The sequence below is a fragment of the Carica papaya genome, chromosome 8 (assembly GCF_054855325.1).
Source record: "Carica papaya isolate Zhongbai chromosome 8, ASM5485532v1, whole genome shotgun sequence".
NCBI classification, from domain to species: Eukaryota; Viridiplantae; Streptophyta; class Magnoliopsida; order Brassicales; family Caricaceae; genus Carica; species Carica papaya.
Window position 1 is genome coordinate 3,225,369 of NC_142316.1, and position 18,391 is coordinate 3,243,759.

The window sequence follows — 18,391 nt, forward strand, 5'->3', positions numbered from 1 at the left end:
AAATTCCCGTTTCCCTCTCCAATTGGCGCCAGTTCTCGTCTATTGCGTCACTTCGTTATTTACATAAAACCCTACCCTCAATCTTTCTCTGCAAGCTCCAATCTCTTCCAGAAATCTCAAAACTCTCTCTATAAGCTTATCTGTACTGACTTATGTAAATTAAGAAGAAGAAGTAGAAAAAATGTTTTATTCGCACACTTTTTTAGCTCGAAAGGGGCCATTGGGTACGGTATGGTTGGCGGCTCATCTGCAACACAGGCTTAAGAAATCTCACTACACCTCCACTGATATCCCCGCCACCGCTGGTCTGTAACCCATTTACCTTCTCCGTTCTATCGCTTTAGCTCTGTACCCTCTCCATCCAGTTTAATAAATTGAAGATTCTACCTTTTTTTTTTGAAGTTTAATCGGGTTGATTTTGACGGAGAATGGTTTGAAATAGATAGTTTACGGAGTTAATTCGATTTTTTTTTTCTTTTAAGACTTCATTTTAGTTTTAATTTCTAAATAATTTCGTGTTGTGGCTTGACATTCGTCTTGATTTTTGTTCTGTAAATTTCTTGTCATTCAAGTACTAAATTTTAGTTGTTTTAGTTAGTGACCCAGTTAGCTAATTCTTCAAATTTGTTTGATTCCTTTATATCTTTCCCCTTCTTATCTTAACAGTTCCGAACTTCATCATAGTTTTCAGTTCCGTATGCTACTCACTGAGTGTGATAGTTTTTTTTTGTTGGATGGTGCAATATGTTTGTTCCTCATTTTCAATACTGTGAATCTAGATTTCCTTTATTTCTTTTAATTTTCGAAATACGGGATTTTCAATGGTGATGCAATCCCCTGAATTTTGTATTTCTCTCTTTGAATAGATTTTAAGTGATGTTCCTATGTGACTATTTTTCTGTAAAGTACAAAGTAGCTTCTCGAAATGATGAACCTAAGGTTGCCTATTGTTTTGGTCTTCTATGTTAATGTCATAACTGGTGTAGTTGAGTTCCTTTTTATTTTGCAAATGGACTATCAGCTTTTTGTAATGCTTAGATTAATGAGAAGTGGCAAAAAAATCTGTATTTGATGAAAGTGGCAAAAAAATCTGTATTTGATGGTGAGTGCGTCTCAATAGTTGAGTTTCGATCAAAACTTTTTGTGGCATATGTTTTATCTCCCCCCTTGAGGAATTCATCAATTGACTATTTGTATTATGTTTAACTGTATTTTTGCAGACCTTATCATGTTCCCGGAGGTTCCAATTGCTTTAAGAATGTCAGGCCACCTCCTATTAGGGCTTGTTCGAATATATTCGAAGAAAGTTGATTATCTATTCCAAGAGTGTAATATTGTTCTGACCAGCTTAAGAAAGGCATTTGCTTCTGTAGAACTTAACTTGCCAGAAGATGCAAGACAGGCTCCTGTTGAATCTATCACTTTGCCAGAGACATTAAACTTGGATGCCTTTGATTTTGATGAGGACATAGATTATCTGTAAGATGTTTCTCCTCACAGCCTCTTTTGTCGGTAAAAAAGTTGTGAATTTTGTGATCATGAATAAATTTTGTCTTGCAGTGTTTCAAATGATCATCTCAAGAGTCAGGAGGATATCACACTTACAGGTATTTTTCAGTTCTAGTATTTTACTGTTTGTTTGTCTCCAGTTGTGCCCGTGGCTATGTTTTTTTGTCCAAATAGATTATATTATGATATGTGTTATACAAATTAACAGATCAAATTCCAATGGAGGGAGATCCTTATATTGTTATAACGTTTGATGAGGTTAGTCTCTCTGTCTTTCTCTATCTCCTTGTTTGTGACATAAATTATGTGGCTATTCCTTGTTCTTGTATTTCTAATTGGAAACTGAAGTTTTGAGCTTTTACAACTAGAAACTTCTATTTTTGCAGGATATGATAGATGTATCACATCCTGTAGAGTTTCCTGATTCTGGAGTCAGACCAATGCATGTGGAGTAAGCTCCTAATTATATTTTACATCCTCTGAGAATTTGATTGTTAGTTTTTTTTAGTAATCATAGTGATATTTTTAATTCTCTTTAAACTCAGTGTTCGACCTACAACACCTGTTGATGGTAATATAAACAATCAAAGGGAAGAAACCTATGTGGCACCACCTGTTCAAGATGCTGAGCCAAGCAATCAACTGGAAGTGCCAAATGCACCTGTTGATTCTCGAGATCCAACTAATGAGAAAGGAACGCTTAACTCAACCTTAGAAGTTCGGGATTCTGGAGCAAGCAATCAGACGGACATACCTGATGTGGGGTCTAGCCATGAGAATTTGCTGCCTAATCCCCCTGATATCGAAATTATGCGTGATGCTGCCCATGATTTGAGTCATGAAAACGTTCCTCCACATTTTCCAGATAATGCAAATGATACAACCGAACCAACTGGATCTTTCCACCTGATTTCAAATGAGAAGCGGAATCTATCTCCAATTTCAGAGGATATGTTGGCTTCAGGAGGAGAGCCCATGCTGTTTCAGCAGTATTCAGAACCACCACCTTCAGCTGCTTCTAGAGAGGCTCTTGATACACACGTTTCATTTGGTAAGTACATGGCATACATATTTGGTATGCATTGGATACAAATACAAGTCAAATACCATCCATGTTTGGTTTATTTATTCCAATGTGTATCAGGTATTTCATCACCTGAATTAGCCCTTCGACCAAGTCCAGCTGTACAGTCACCACAGAGAATTTCATCACCTGAAGTAGCCCTTCGACCAAGTCCGTCTGTACAGCAGCCCCATAGGAGGGGACGGAAGAGGAAGCTCTTTGATAAGTCTACAGTGTTGACTAACAGGTATGACTGTTCAAACATTCAGTATAGAGAGTGTCGATTATTTTGATGGCAGTTACTAACCTAAAGATATGGATAGATTTATGAAGCAGGCACTTGAAGATTCTAGTTACCTTTTACGAGAAAGGAAGACTGCTCCTTTTTCTTCTCTTGGATTATGGAGGCTGAAAAATATTAGAAGGAAAGAACAAGTACTTAGTGAACCTTTAATAACTGGTGAGTGCGTCATTATCTATGCAAATTTGTCCTCTTTGCTATGGTCAGTTATGGTTTAGTGAAACAATTGTTGTTCATTTGCAGGGTTTTCTGCTGATCTCTGTGATATTTTCAAAAAGGACTATATCTCTTCAAGGTCCCAATTAGCTGTTGTGGAGGAACCTATCTCTGAACAATCTCCGATTCCTGCAAGATCTCCAAGTCCTATAACTGAAGCTGTTCCAGAACCTAGCATTCTGCAAACCCCTGATCCTCTTGTTGAAGTTCAGTTCAAGGCTAATGCACGACTTCCTGATGTATTTCCAGAAAATAATATGCACACAAATGACATTGAAATTGAGCTTCTCCGAGCTGGTAAAGGTGATGGAGGAAATAGTAGTTTACCTGATTTCATGACTTCTGCAGCTTCATCAATGCCCTCTCCTGGTGCTCCCCTGCCCTCTCTTGTTGCATCCCTTCCTTCTCCTTTTAGAACTGATATCAGGACGCCTCCCTCAATGAGCAGTTTAGGAGAAGGGGGTGTTCCTCAGGCAGGAACTTCTGGAACAGGAGTACTGCCCACACCTGATTTTTCAGCATCTACTGCGCCTTATGGATCTGACCTTGAAACGCCAAGGACATTCCTAGAGGGGGGACTAGGTATAGGAAGCACTGGACTTTCAAACATTCTTGAATTAGAAGAAGTAAGTTCTTTTTCTGTCGTGTGTTTTATATAATTTTATTTCTTTTGAGTCTTCTTTTCCTTGATAATTTCTATTATCTTGGTCTATGGAAGATGGTGTTTTTTGACTATAATTCTGCTTGTTCTTTTTTTTTTTTTTTGTGTTTTAAGGTGCACAACTTGAGGGTTTGTAGCCTTGAAGTTAAGGAGGCTGTTCCCTAGTTGCCTTACCTGATGCATGCTTGTCCCTGAGCTCTTACTATCTCATTTGCTTCCATTACTGTTATTTTTATATGAACATATATTCCAAGTTGGCTATACATGTAGATGGACAGCCTGAGGCATCAATTTTGGTCTCTCAACTTCTGTGCATAAGCTAATCTTGCCTTTCTGACATACTTGATTACCTAGTTAATTCTGATTTAAACTTGTCATGCAGGATCTTTCTTTTTTGGAAGCTGAGAATAATACACCAACAGGTGAGGCTGAGTCATCTATTAATTTTTTATTAGGATTTTGATGATTTTGTGTTTGTGGATTGATCCCATTGGTTTGTTGTTGGTGCTCAAAGGATGTTGAATCTAAAACATCTAATTTTGTAACGTTTTTATCCTAATTGCAGACAGCCAAGCTAGTCAAGGAGTTGGCTCATTGTCTGCGAGAACCAGGCATGGGATCTTTCTTAAGAAGAAAGTTTGCTCCTAATATTTTTGATGATTTATCATTTGTCAACAATGAATTTTTTCACTACTTTCTACAGGGCTGTGGCACAACATTTGAAAAGCCAGTCTGGAGATCTAAGCTTAAACAAGATCTTGGAAGGGAAGACAAGAAAAGTTTGTGCACGAATGTTCTTTGAGACACTGGTAAAGTTCTTATGTGTTTGATGAATTACTAAAGTCATAATATCCCAACAACTTCATGGGGAAAAGATAATTGGCATGAAAAAGTTCTCTTTTTTATTTTTGTGCTAGCATGGCTTTATGAGTTTAATATTTGGTAGAAGCAAAGTGCAATGGTCTATTCACTTACTAATTCATCTAGAAGAAAGTAATTCAACTAGACAATCTCTTTCTTCTAGTTGAACATAACTACATTGTGTTATTGGACATGGCTAGTTTCTGCGACTTGGGATTCCATGTTCTATTTTCTTGTCAACTTGCTTGAATTTTTCTTTTTTTTTTTTTGTGTATAAATTTTGTTGTGTACAAAGGCCAGCTTTCCATCATATAAATAGTTTCCCTGTATGCAATGTTCAGTTTTTTTTCCTCACGATTTTGTGGTTTCTCTGTTCTGTTATTAACATTGTTTCAACCATGCACTTGCTAATGTTTGAGAATTGAGGGTTAATCTTTCTCATTCAAGTTAGGCTTTTTGGTGGAAGACTCTAAATTGGACATATTATAGTATTGAGAGGTATTTGTATAATTATGATTCTTTTAATGTTATTAAGGATTTTAGTTGATTTAAGAATCAGCAATTATAGACTTCTATTACTATTGGTTTATTATTTCAGATTTTGGTAGCATCTTATTTGGATTTTTTTCTACTTAGCATTCTAAACATAATAGAACATCTAGGGTGCTATTATTAATTCTAGCATACAACAGTGCAAAAGTTAATCTGTACGTGTTGAGATTGTAGAACACTACTAGTCGCAGTTATCCTTATCAATTATAATAAACTTCATCCATCCCTTTCATTCCTGCATTGATTATTTCGATCCATCTTCTCTGATTTTTGATTTATCATTTAATCACTCTTTGCGTACATCATTTTGTATTTCTGCCTGTTTGTTGACAAGGTTTTCTTGTTTTCTACTTGACTAAGTCAAATATATCCTTGGTTGTTCTCCATTGTCAATTGCATTTTGAGTTAGACTTCCTGGTGAATTTCAGGTTTTAAAGAATCATGGACTTGTTGATGTACAACAAGACCATCCTTATGGTGATATTACTTTAAAGTTGACTCCTACACTTTTGAAGGAACAAATATAAAGTTAGAAGCTGATGAGTTTTTCATGTATATAGGTAAGACTACATACAGCTGCTGAGCATAGGTTTTGTTACCATTGCTATTTCTATTTCTAATGTTGCTTGAACTGTATGGTGAAAAACTAAATTGAATATTCATGAAATAGCTTTGTAAGAAATAACAGGAAAGAGTTTTAGGATATTATATTGTCAGTTTTTTTTTTTTTTTTTGAGGGGTAACTAGTAAGTAGTATACACATGCAATTAGTGGAAGAGGGTGGAAAGAAGTAGCCTGTTACTTGAGGCATTGGCCTCGACATATTCCCTTGTTCCCTCTTGCATTCTTAGAGATGGTTATTGTTTCTCACAGGATAGAAGAGGAAAATAAATAAAAGATCCTCACTGAATCTGACAGTTTATTCGCAATATATGCAAGCACAACTAAACCCAGTTTCCTGTTTTGTTAAACACTACAGATGAATCAGCAGATGAAGAGAAACCAAAAGAAACAGACATTAGATGGTTGTACAGCAGAGATGATGCTAATCCAAAGTTTTGAAAGGTGTAGATGTATTATAATTAGGCAACTTTGGTAGGAGTAGGACTGTTCTTGAGATTGTTCTTGAGTAGCATGGCTGCAGGTGGATTACAAGTGATGAAGTGAGGTTGCATTGAAGAAGATTCTTGGAGCTTGTACGGAAGCCTGAATCTGTTGTGTCATTTTGGGTTAAGATTATTGTACTCTAAAAGGGAAATTTTTGTAAGTTATGAAATCCTTTTCTAGGAAATGCGAGTATCTACATGGCATGAGTACGGGAGAATAGACTGTTAGCAATAGATTTATATATAAATAAAGGTTAGTTTGAAATGTATTCTGTTTCAGGTTTACTTGAAATATCATAGGAATTTAATGTTTATCATTTTGTGAAAGGTCTTGGTTTTTCTACACATTTGTTCTTCCATGTGATTGGATGTGTTAATTATTTTCACTAGAATATTAAATTTGTTTTTGTTTTATTTTAAAATAATATATAGTGTATGTTATATTATATTATCTTATGGTCAAAAATAATTTTTATTTATATAATTATTACATTTTTTAATAATTTTTTTTGAAAAGTGGAGTTATCTATTTAATATTGAACATAAAACAGTCCTTACAAATGAATCAAAGCACAAGACATAGCAGTCAAACAAAAGGAACCTCCAACTAACTTGATCACAGTAACAAAAACTGAAATTTCCACCTGCAGCATATATTCTATCATCTGCAACTACATTTATTTCATCCATGAAGGAGTTGCAAAATCATCATCACCTGAAATATATATTCTATAATCTGTAAAACTACTATTATTTCATCCATTAAGGAGTTTCAACATAAAGGACTCCCAACCAGGTAACAGGACACTAAAGAAAAAGCTTATTTTCCAGAAACAAGAGCATCGATTTTGTACTCGACATGAGCTTCATAGTCCTCAAGGTGACCCGTGACTGCATCATTCTCCCAACGAACTAGTGTTGGAACACTGGTGAGCTTGAACCTTGAATCTAGTCTCCACGGGTGAGCAGGATTTCTCCATGTAGGTCTATCGCCGACATATGCTCGCACAAGTGCCACATCATCTGGTGATGATTCTAGCTTTTTATATATTACAGGTTCAGCTCTCACACAGTCTGTCGAAGAAAAGATGGTAAGTTACAATCTTCATATAAACAATATAGGGGCACCCCCTTGGTGCCCCTTTAATGATATATATTTTTTCTCTCAACAATATTTATATGCTTGTACAAGATTGGAAAAAGCAGTTTAATATGCTCCATATGTATAGTATAATCAATATAATGTTCACATAGCAAATCTATCTTAAAAATAAATCTGATGTTTGGAACAGATATCATCATTAGCCTGGTGATGTCTTTTTTCCAGGAATTGCACCATGTAATGATTGAATGCAAGCAGTATGCATGATGGAATGAGACACCAACCACAGGACTAGTACGTCTTGGATCTTAGCCTAGTATTCATTGCTAATTCTGATCATCTTTCAACAAGTAGTTTATGGTTCATGGTAAATTCTCTTTTAAATCACCTCAAATTTTTCGGAAACTTTTCATATGTTGCCCAATAACACTTCATGAGATAAAATGACTTGATGCTTATTACTTGAATGTTTCACCACATAACTTTTCCAACTTGTAAGCTAACTTAAAAACACTTTCACCCTCTCCAAAAAAAAATTCATTCTCCTATGAACATAAAGAAAAGCTGGGGATACATGTTTCCGTTGATACCATAAAGTCTCTACTGAGAGAAAATATTTCGAAGTTATGATTTTGTAATTCAATGTTACAAGAGCAGAAATGACTTCCTTCGTATTCTTTTGCATTCAGTTTCCATCTATTTATTTTCTTTTCAGTTCGGTAACCATGAACAAAACCCTGAATAATGAATATATCTTAAGAAGCCAATGCAGATACCATTAACTACCAAACAAATACTTCGAACATAGTTTCATCCCACCAGATCCCAATTCTTCCAAAGAAGAAGAAATCTTTCATATCTTTCATATCTTTCATATCTCTATTTAACTCCTGTTCTAGATATTGTAAGGAGAACATATAACCCTCATTTCCATCCAAGTGCTCCAAAAATTCCAGGAAAGGAAATAAGAACTTAGAAGACTCTGCTATTGCTACTCCATTAAGCTTATTTAAATACTAAACTTTTACTCCTACTAATGCAGTCTTGCTCTTCTTATATAAGGATATTATTGTTTTATAGTGTTAATAATGGTTGAATGTGTATTTTATTCAACATACAGGCATTAATAATTTTCCATTATCTTCCTTTTCACCTCTGTCAAAACAAAGTTGATTCTTATCTTGTTTGGCTTTTTTTACCTTCGGTTCTTAAGTAATTTCTACTTCTAGCTTCATTAGTATTGATTCATACAATTACAATATGATTGTCGTGTTCAAATTGTTCTCACTCATATTGAATTACTTAGGAGAGAGAATTCAATTCTCATTTGAAGGAATTAAATTCTCACTTTGAAAAATTAAAAATGGAGAGAGTAAATCCAACCAAAACAACCATATGCTAGTAATGCATATCAAAATTAATATAAATACTAAATTAGGAATATGTTCGAAATCAATGAGAAGTAAACTGAACAAAATGCAATCCAAAATCATACATTCTGACCCTTGAATTACTACTAGTTCACATTATACTTGAAATGAAACACCATCTCACCAAATTAAAATTCAATATAATTCTATTTCTAGGTCTAGATCTACTTAAAACCAGAAATGACACCAGAAAACCCTAATTCTACTTCTACATCTAGGTCTACGTCGCTCTTCATTCAAGAAATAAAAGAGCAAAATTAGAACCTCAATAGAACCCAATCAATAAACGTGCCACAAAATCCCTAGTCGTTCGCACCAGAAGAAACTGAAAATAAACAAAATTTGAAAACATTTTTATAATGGGTAAAAAGTAAACATAACTTCGATCAACGAAACAAAGGAATCAAAATCATTTTTCGCGAGAAGATAAGATTCATAAACGAAAAGCAAAATTGAAAAGTCCGCAACTCTACCAGGACACCAGCTGAGAGAAGTAGAAGGGTCCTTGTCAGCCAAGAAGAGAATGAGATTGGCTTTGTGTTTCGATGCATCTGATTTGAATTGCTCGAGCACACTGTCAAAGCTCGAAACGGTTGCGTCCAACAGCTTGAGTGGCATTTTTTCTCTTTGTTCCTTTTCACTTTTTGAAAGAGAAAACGTTTCTTTTTCATCGGCAAAGGAATCGGCTTTTGAGGAAGACGACAGAAATGCAGTATACTGAAATTACTTATATACCCTTAAGCTCTTAGCAAGGGATAAGTCGTAAGTTGCGTGGCACGCTAATCGAAAAGGAAATCTAGAACTAAATAATTTTTTTTTATTTTTTTTGAAATATAATAATATTTTTTATTTAAAAAGTTAAAATTTTTTATTTTATAATTATTTTAATTAAAAAAATTAGTTGTTCTCAAATATTTCATCTAAATAATTTATTAGAATAAAATTTAATTTAATTATAATTTATTATATAATATTATTTATTATTTTTTAATTAAATGGTGATTATCCTTATAGAATATTTATATTAGTAAATTATTTTAAAAAATAATGTGTCAAATGTAATTATATTTATTATGAATTAATTATTATTGGGTATTAAGAATTAAAATTTTCAACTATTTGTATTTAATTATATTGTTAATCATTTTTAAGCATATTGTTAATGGGTCAATTCTATGAAAGTGATGGAGATTCAAATCTTAGGTAGGATGATTTAGATTATAATTAAAAAAATTAAATTTCTCCAAATAAGCAAAAATAGACTTCCATTTTCAAGTGTGTATGTGGCAAAAATGTTGCTTATGTTTTGATTCTCCATTATTTGAATTGAAGAAAGAAAATTATTTAAAAATTCTTTGTGGGGTATTTTTTTTTCTTGGTTTTTTCTCAAAAAAATATTCTTTTGGTCAAAAGCACCAACAAGAAGACAAACATTATGTAGTAATCTTTTATTATTTAGATATATTAACTGAAACGACCCGAATAAATCAGAGGTCTAGTCGCACGTAAATAAATGATGATAAGTAATTTTAAGAAACATCTCACGCAACTATATTTAAAAGTTAAAAGTGCATCCCTTACATAACTTAATCTCAAAAAACTTCTAAATATTTGTGAGGCATGTATAAATCCTAAAAAATAAAAACTTACTGCAAGGCAAGTAAACAACCTTAAGTAAAGTCCGAATCAGAGTAAAATAAAAAAAAAGGCGATCTCCTAGCAATTCTCTCAGTACTCGGGAGTAGGGTCCTGAGCGTTCTGGTCTGAAAAATATGGATAATAAATTGGGTGAGCTACACTGGTTCCGTAAGGATTCGGATTCAAAAACCAAACAACGTAGTAATTTACCAAAGTATTATAGAAAATAGTAAAACACTGATGAATATATGTTTATAAAATTCATTTGATTATTTGAAAACCTCTCATGCATTCTTCATTCACAATGCCATGAAGACACATTATATACCTACACAAACAACTTGCATTCTCATGCACAAACACTGTTGTACTGTATCAAATATACAATTAAATATAATTTATGAATCAAATTAATTTTACCTTTATTTTTCGTTGAATATTCAGGGTCACTCATATCTATTCAGTTTTTTATTTAACACATTAAAGGGTTTTCACTACTCGTGGATAATCAAAAACTTTTTTGAAATCAACAATAAATTGTTGATCGTACTCATACCCCAACCTATATGAGCACAACAATTATCGGCCACCTCACACCCAACCCATGTGGGCGCCACAAACACTAACCATTCTCATATCCCAACCCGTATGAGGGCCATAACTAACCAACCACCACCATACCCCAACCCGTAAGGGTGCCACTGTTATTTTATATTTACAGTGGGTATCACTCCACAACCAAAACATAGCCACCACAAAATCAAGGTAAAATAATCCAAAACAAATAGTTATGTATTGTATACTTTTCCTAACTTTTCATCATACATTTCCCATTTAACACACATATACGCACATTCACACCTTGTCATTCAATCACTGATAACTCCAATTACTCGTCATATGCACTAACATTAACATCCAACAATATACGATATAAAAACACATTTACGCGCATAACCACAACACTTGTTGAGATTTTTACACATCAACCCATCATCATATGCCTCAGAATTAAAATATATATCGCTATATACATTATATGTATCGTCACATACATCAACATACCATGAACAGAAATATAAAAATTATTATACATCAAATTATCAACATATGCACCCAAATCGAATATATATATATATATATTTGTACACTTTTATACACCGTCACATATATAAACACATCATTTACGAAAAATATGCATAAACAGATTACAGAACATGATGGAATTGCTCTATCGGCAATGAATTATTATTATTATAATAATTATTATTATTTCATTATTATTATATATTTTTTAAAACAATATATCTGATTTAAACTTCAATAAATAATTACGGAAATGGGTTCGAGATCATTACCGGAATCGAAAACCTGAGGCATTGCAGCTCAGCTTCCCATCCCTAAGCTTTATGTTTTTTTTTTGTTTTCTTTCCTTTTTTTTTTAATTCTACAGAACAAGACTTTCAAAATGCTAATCGGAAGAAAAAAGGGGTGAAAAGAGGCAACTTACTGGAGTCGCGTTGGGTTTTTAGCTGTCGGCATGGTTGCTCCACTTTCGGGCTTGAACTTTTAGCTGAAATTGTTGATGGATGCTACAAAATGGCAATGAAAAAAAATCACTTATCGGGGGTCGGTTTGGGATTTCGGCACGGTGGCGCTACCATGCTCTGCCACCTGTAGCCTCTTCTAGTATCTGCTTCTTTATTCTCTGGTTTACCCTGTCGACTAGGGTTTTTGGAGCCGATAGGGGTGAAGCTTAAATACTCCCCCTTACCAAATCTGCATCGTCCATGTGACGAAGGGAGAGCCATCCGTTCGCGAGCTCGCAGATCGCCAACGTGTCGTTTGTGTTGTGTCACTTGTTGGCGTGGCATCCATGCGGCATGATCCTACTTGTCGCGCAGGTGAGTCAACGATCCTACGTGGCCTTTTTAAAAAAAATTATATATTAGCCCTTGTCCCTAACATTCTTTCAGCTTAGTCCATTTTTATGTCAAAAGGGCCCTAACTTTGAGATTTCATTTTGGAAAGGTCCCTAAATCAATTATTTCAATTATTTTTCGCATTTTAATAGATTTTGATCTTAATTTAAGATATTCACACATTTTTAATTTACAAAATAAATAAGTGTGCTTCATCCCTTATTATGCAGTGAATTTAAATATTTATTTATTTATTAAAAAAACCTTAGATATTATAATTATCCCCCTCTAAAAAAAATTAGACCTCTAAATTGTTACGCCCCATCAGATAAGTGAGGTTATTTAGCTAGAAAGTCTAATTCTAATTCCCATGTAGCTTCGTTGTGAGAGTGATGCTGCCATAACACCTTGATAAAGGAAATGGTTATGTTGCGAAGTACCTTCTATTCCTAGTTCAAGACACGAATAAGTATCTCTTCATAAGATAAATCCTCTTGGAGTTGGATAGACTCATAAGACAAAATGTGTGAAGTGTCAAGGTTGTATTTTCATAACATTGACACATGGAAGACGTTGTGGCAATGCTAACATGTAGGCAGATGGTTCAATTCTCTCCAGGATCCCAAATGGTCCAATGAAGTGGAGGTTTAATTTTTCTTTCCTTCCAAATCTAGTGATACCCTTAAAAGGAGAGATTTTTAGAAAAAATACGATTGCCCACTTTGAATTTCAAATCCCTTCTTCGAGTGTTCGTACAACTCTTTTGTCTATTTTGGGCACCGAAATATTTGTTTTTTATCTTAGCTATTTTTGCTGTGGTGTCATTTACAAGATCTGGACTGATTAGTTTCCTATCAGCTACCTCTTCCCAACAGATCAGTGATCTGCACGATCGACCATACAGTGTTTCATAAGGGGTTATGCCAATGTTTGTTGGATAACTGTTATTGCAGGAAAACTCTATCAATGGCAAATGGTCACTCTAATGACCTCTGAAATCCAAGACATAAACCCTGAGTATTCCTCTAGTGCATGAATAGTTCTTTCTGACTGACCATCTGTATGGGGATGAAATGTTGTATTAAAGGATAACTTAGTTCCTATGGTTTGTTGAAAACTTTTCCAAAATCTAGATGTGAATCTAGGATCCCTATCTAATACTACTAACACTGAAACTCCATGTATCTAGCTGTCTCCCTGATATGTGTTATGACCAACTTGCCCAAGGAGTCCGTCATTTTTATAGTTAGAAAATGTGAAGATTTGGTACATATGTCAGTAAGTACCCAAATAGCATTGTGGCCTGAACAGTCTTTGGGTAATCCTGCCATAAAGTCCATCGTAATATGCTCCCATGTTCACTTAGAAATTAGTAGCGGTTGGAGTAAGCCTCCCCAATTGTTGATGTTCTGCTTTAACCTGTTGATAAATGAGGTACTTAGAGATGAACTCAGCGATATCTTTTTGCATATTGTTCCACCAAAATGGGGAACACACAACCTATCTTGGAACATGAGTGACCCATCATCGAAAATTTGAAATCTTGCCTTTAAACCCTATTCGGTGTCCTTTTTTACTACTAGGTGGGATCATCCAATTGAGCCTCCTTGACCCTCTGGATCAACTTAGGTTGTATTGTTAAATGAGTCATGCATGTAGCACGTTTCAAATCTTGTAGTTGTATCCTCTGCATGGCTTCTACCAATTACCACTCGGAGATCATCATGTGGGCCTTAATACTTGTAGTCTTTCTAGTAAGAGTATTTGCCACTATATTTCTTTTTTTTTGGATGTTACAAGATCTTATAATTATAGTCCTTCAGGAGCTCTATCCAACGTCTCTGGCGTATATTGAGATCTCTTTAGGTAAATATGTATTTTAGGCTCTTATGGTCAGTGTAGATCTCGAATGTCTCTCTATATAGATAATGACGCTAGATTTTCAGAATGTAGACAATTACAGCCAGCTTCAGGTCATGGGTGGGGTAATTCTGTTCGTGGATATTCAGTTGCCTAGACCCATAAACTATAACTCTCCTGTGCTGCATCAAAACACGACCCAAACCTTAGTAAGAAGCGTCACTGTACACTGTATATCCCCATGTCCAGTGTTATTAAATCTACGCTTAATTCCCTACCTGCTATTTCTATAATGTATGATTGATATACGACATTTGCTATCAATGTCTCATTCCTAAGTGTAGAAACGAATAAAATAGAATCAAGCATTAAAGGAGACACATTCAAACATTAAGCAAAAATAAGTGAAACAAAAGAATGTGAAGTACCAATGTCAATCAAAATATGTGCAGAATATTTATAGATAGTGTACATATCATGCATCACATTTGGATTAGCCTTAACATCCTACTGGGTGAGAGAATACACTCTACCCTAAACTGTTGGTCTAGTTTGTCTCTAGATCATTGGGCAATCTCTAGCAAGATATTGGGTACTTCCACATTTGTAACATGTGTTGTTGAGGCGATAACAAGGTTAGTTCCCATGATTTCTGCCATAGTACTAATAAATTTAGTTGTGTCCTGCAACTGGGTTCTGGGGAGGGAGTTGTGGGGCTGTTCTGGATCTCTTATTCTGTTTATCCAGTACTACTAGTGCTGGCCTCCGGTGTGTGGCAAGGGGTTTGGAACTGCCCACTGTCGAGAAAAAACTCTGGATATTTCCTTCGACCAGTTGTGCCTTGGTCAACACCTCCAAGTATGTGTGAAGCTCTAACACATATAGTTGTTGTCTGATCTCGGTGCGAAGGCCCCACTCAAATCTTTTAGCCTTTCTATCTTCATTTGTCATACTATCAGGAGAGTAACGAACCAACTTGAGGAACTTTCGGGTATAATCGGTGATTGATAAGTTCTTCTGGTTAAGTTATGCAAACTCCATCTCTTTCAAGTGACGTATATGCTCCGAAAGGTACTCGATATTGAAGATCGTCAAAAACTGCTCCCAAGAAACAAGGGTGGGTAAAGTAGCTTGCTTGAGTTGCCACAAACGTCCAGCTTCGCCCACAAGCATGTATGTAACAAAGATGGCTTTCTATTCTAGGGTCACCCCAGATATTGTGAAGGCCTTCTCGGTCTCTGTTAACCAGTGTTCAGCATATTCGAAACTATATACTCTTGCAAAAGTGGATGAGTTAAGTCTTTTATACATTTCGATGTAGCCTGAATCTATCATGGGTGGAGCTGGGTCTTGTTGAAGAGGAACAGGATTACAAGAAGGAGGAACTGGGTTGTATTACAAAGGGACTGGTTCATACCGAGGCAGAATTGGATTGCGCTAGGGTGGTACTAGATTTTGCTAAGGTAGAGGTGGATCATACTGTGGTAGGGGTGGAGGGAGATCAGATAACTCTCTCCTATCCTCCCTAGCCTATTGGGAAAAGACCAACCTTTCCACTGTTTTATAGAGTCGATTAGTGTAATCCCGTAATGACCCCTCTCGGGCTGCTCTATTTAATGGAAGTCTTCATCTCCTCATGTTTTCTTTCCCTACATCACAAGACAAAAGTTTAAGGTTCAATTCTTTAAGACTTTGCTCATTTTTTTTTCCTAAACCCCACATGCAATAAATAGTTTCGAGGAACGCAACTCTGATACCAACTGAAATGACTCGAACCTCCATTTGGAGGTCTAGTCGTACGCAAATAAATGATGACAAGTAATTTTAAAAAACATCTCGCGCAACTATGTTTAGAAGTTAAAAGTGCATCCTTTACATGACTTAGTCTTAAAAAAATTCTAATATTCGTGAGGCGTGTGTAAATCCTAAAAAATAAAAACTTACTGCAAGGAAAGTAACCAACCTTAAGTAAAGTCTGAATTAGAGAAAAATTTTAAAAAAGTGATCTCCTAGCAATCCTCTCATTACTCAGGAGCAAGGTCCTGAATGTCTTGGTATGAAAAGTATAGATAATGAATTGGGTGAGCTACACAAACTCTGTAAGGATTCAAAAACCAAACAACATAGTAATTTTCCAAAGTATTATAGAAAACAATAAAACATTGACGAATATATTTTTATAAAATTCATTTGATTATTTGAAAATCTCTCATGCCTTCCTCATTCACAATGCCATGAAGACACATTACATACCTGCACAAACAACTTGCATTCTCATGGTCAAACACTCTTGTACTGTATAAAATATACCATCAAATATATTTTGTGACTCAAATTACTTTTAGCTTTATCTTTCGTTTAATATTCAGGGTCACTCATATATATTCAATTTTACATTTAACACATTAAAGGGTCTCCACTACTTGTGGATACTCACAAACATTTCTAAAATCAATGATAAATCGTTGATCATGCTCATACCTCAACCCATATGAGTACAAAGATTATCAGCCACCTCACATCCCGATCCATGTGGATGCCAAAAACACCGACCATTCTCATACCCCAACCTGTTTGAGGGCCATAGCTAACCAGCTGCCACCATACCCCAACCCATATGGGCACCACTGTTATTTTGTATTTGCAGTGGGTTTCACTCCACAACTAAAACATAGCCACCACAAAATCAAGGTAAAATAATCCAAAACACATAGTTACATAGTTGTATACTTTCCTTAACTTTTCATCACACATTTCGCATTTAAAATACATATACGCACATTCACACCTTGTCATTTAATCATTGACAACTCCAATTACTCATTATATTCACTAATATTAACATCCAAGAATATACGGTATAAAGACACACTTACGCGCATAACCACAGCACTCGTAGAAATTCTTACACATCAACCCGTCATCTTATGCCTCAAAATTAAAATATATATCGCTATATATAATATAATATCATAACATACATCAACATACTGTAATATCCAGGTCCAAAAATCGACCCGCGGTGAATTTCTTTACTATTTTATTTATAAAAAAAATTATATAAATAATTAATCTTATTTATAAAAAAATTATATAAATAATTAATCTTATTTATTTTAGTTTAATTTTATTAAATATTTGAGAAAAATAAATTAGGGATAAAATTAAAAATAATTTGAGAAAAAAAAGTGAAAATTTGAATTCAGGGGGTGTTTTTGAAAGAAAAATTTAAAACAGGGAGTTAAAATGTAAAAAAAAAAAAGTTCGGTCATGTGGGATGGCTCAGTTAGCAGTCCCAGCGAAACATAGCATGCTGTATGGCAACCTTGTTGACATCGGCACTGCACAGGAAGCCATGCGAGCGATCTACGTGCCCGGTGATCCGACGATCAAGATCTCATCCCACGTGCGTGAAAGGCCCAGATGTATTTTCTCTTTAGGCACGATCGAACGGTCATATTTAATTCGATCGTGCAATCCAAATTTATTCTCCGAATAAGATAGATCCAACGGATGAGAGAGGATCACGTACCCCTAAACGGACGGCCCAGATCAGCACGAGATGAGTATTTAGACATCGCGTTCTAGGGAACCCTAACCTTAGCCACACCTGCTATCACTGGAGAAGAAGAACCAGACGTTAGAGCAGGAGATCGACCACCGACCGCCGTCGCACCGGAGCCACCGCCGACTGCCAAAAAAGGTAAAATATTTTTCTCCCAAGTCAAAATTCAATTTTGGGCCTCTCTGTGGCCATATCAGAATAAAAGGGATAATGGATGAATCGAAAATTGCGGGTAAAACACGACAGAGCTGCCGCGGCCAAAACCCTAAACCCTCTCTGATGACCCCCTTCCCATTTTCTGTTTCATACGATTCTTTGACCATTGTGTTCATCATCTCTTTATGTGCAGGTTAGCTGAAGAAGAAACTTCAACAGCGAAGGAGAACCGATGAAGCCGCCACACCTGGAGACCCCTGTCGGTAGGTTTAGTTTTTTAATTTTTTTGGCCAATCGAGATTTTCTAACGTATTTGGTTTTACAGGGACATGTTAACATCGACCAAAACGGGCCAAAACTAGTCAAAATTGGCCTGATCAAGACAAACCTACACTGTGGGCGGTGGAGCCACCGTCGGAGCACTGCGGAGGCCTTGTGCTAGAACACCA

At 35.4% G+C, this 18,391-nt stretch overlaps 2 protein-coding genes across 3 annotated transcripts; one reads left to right on the plus strand and one right to left on the minus strand.

Annotated features, from left to right (window-relative positions):
• LOC110826013 (sister chromatid cohesion 1 protein 3) lies at positions 1 to 6,614 on the plus strand. Of its 2 annotated transcripts, XM_022056587.2 has the most exons (14): positions 3 to 305; positions 1,221 to 1,479; positions 1,561 to 1,607; positions 1,718 to 1,767; positions 1,896 to 1,960; positions 2,055 to 2,560; positions 2,654 to 2,819; positions 2,896 to 3,032; positions 3,117 to 3,715; positions 4,133 to 4,172; positions 4,316 to 4,361; positions 4,454 to 4,559; positions 5,592 to 5,723; positions 6,143 to 6,614. In XM_022056587.2, exons 1-13 carry the CDS (start codon positions 182 to 184, stop codon positions 5,688 to 5,690), a joined length of 2,244 nt encoding a protein of 747 aa, XP_021912279.2. In that variant the 5' UTR covers positions 3 to 181; the 3' UTR covers positions 5,691 to 5,723; positions 6,143 to 6,614. The 2 variants fall into 2 exon arrangements, with proteins under 2 accessions (XP_021912280.1, XP_021912279.2); XM_022056588.2 differs by lacking the exons at positions 4,133 to 4,172; positions 4,316 to 4,361; positions 4,454 to 4,559; positions 5,592 to 5,723; positions 6,143 to 6,614 and adding an exon at positions 3,865 to 4,123 and having other exon boundaries at positions 1 to 305.
• A 241-nt stretch (positions 6,615 to 6,855) lies between these two features.
• LOC110826012 (Thioredoxin superfamily protein) lies at positions 6,856 to 9,484 on the minus strand. The gene is made up of 2 exons (XM_022056585.2): positions 9,275 to 9,484; positions 6,856 to 7,343 (listed from the first exon to the last, which is right to left on the minus strand). Exons 1-2 carry the CDS (start codon positions 9,417 to 9,419, stop codon positions 7,090 to 7,092), a joined length of 399 nt encoding a protein of 132 aa, XP_021912277.2. The 5' UTR covers positions 9,420 to 9,484; the 3' UTR covers positions 6,856 to 7,089.
• Between the last annotated feature and the right edge of the window lie 8,907 nt (positions 9,485 to 18,391).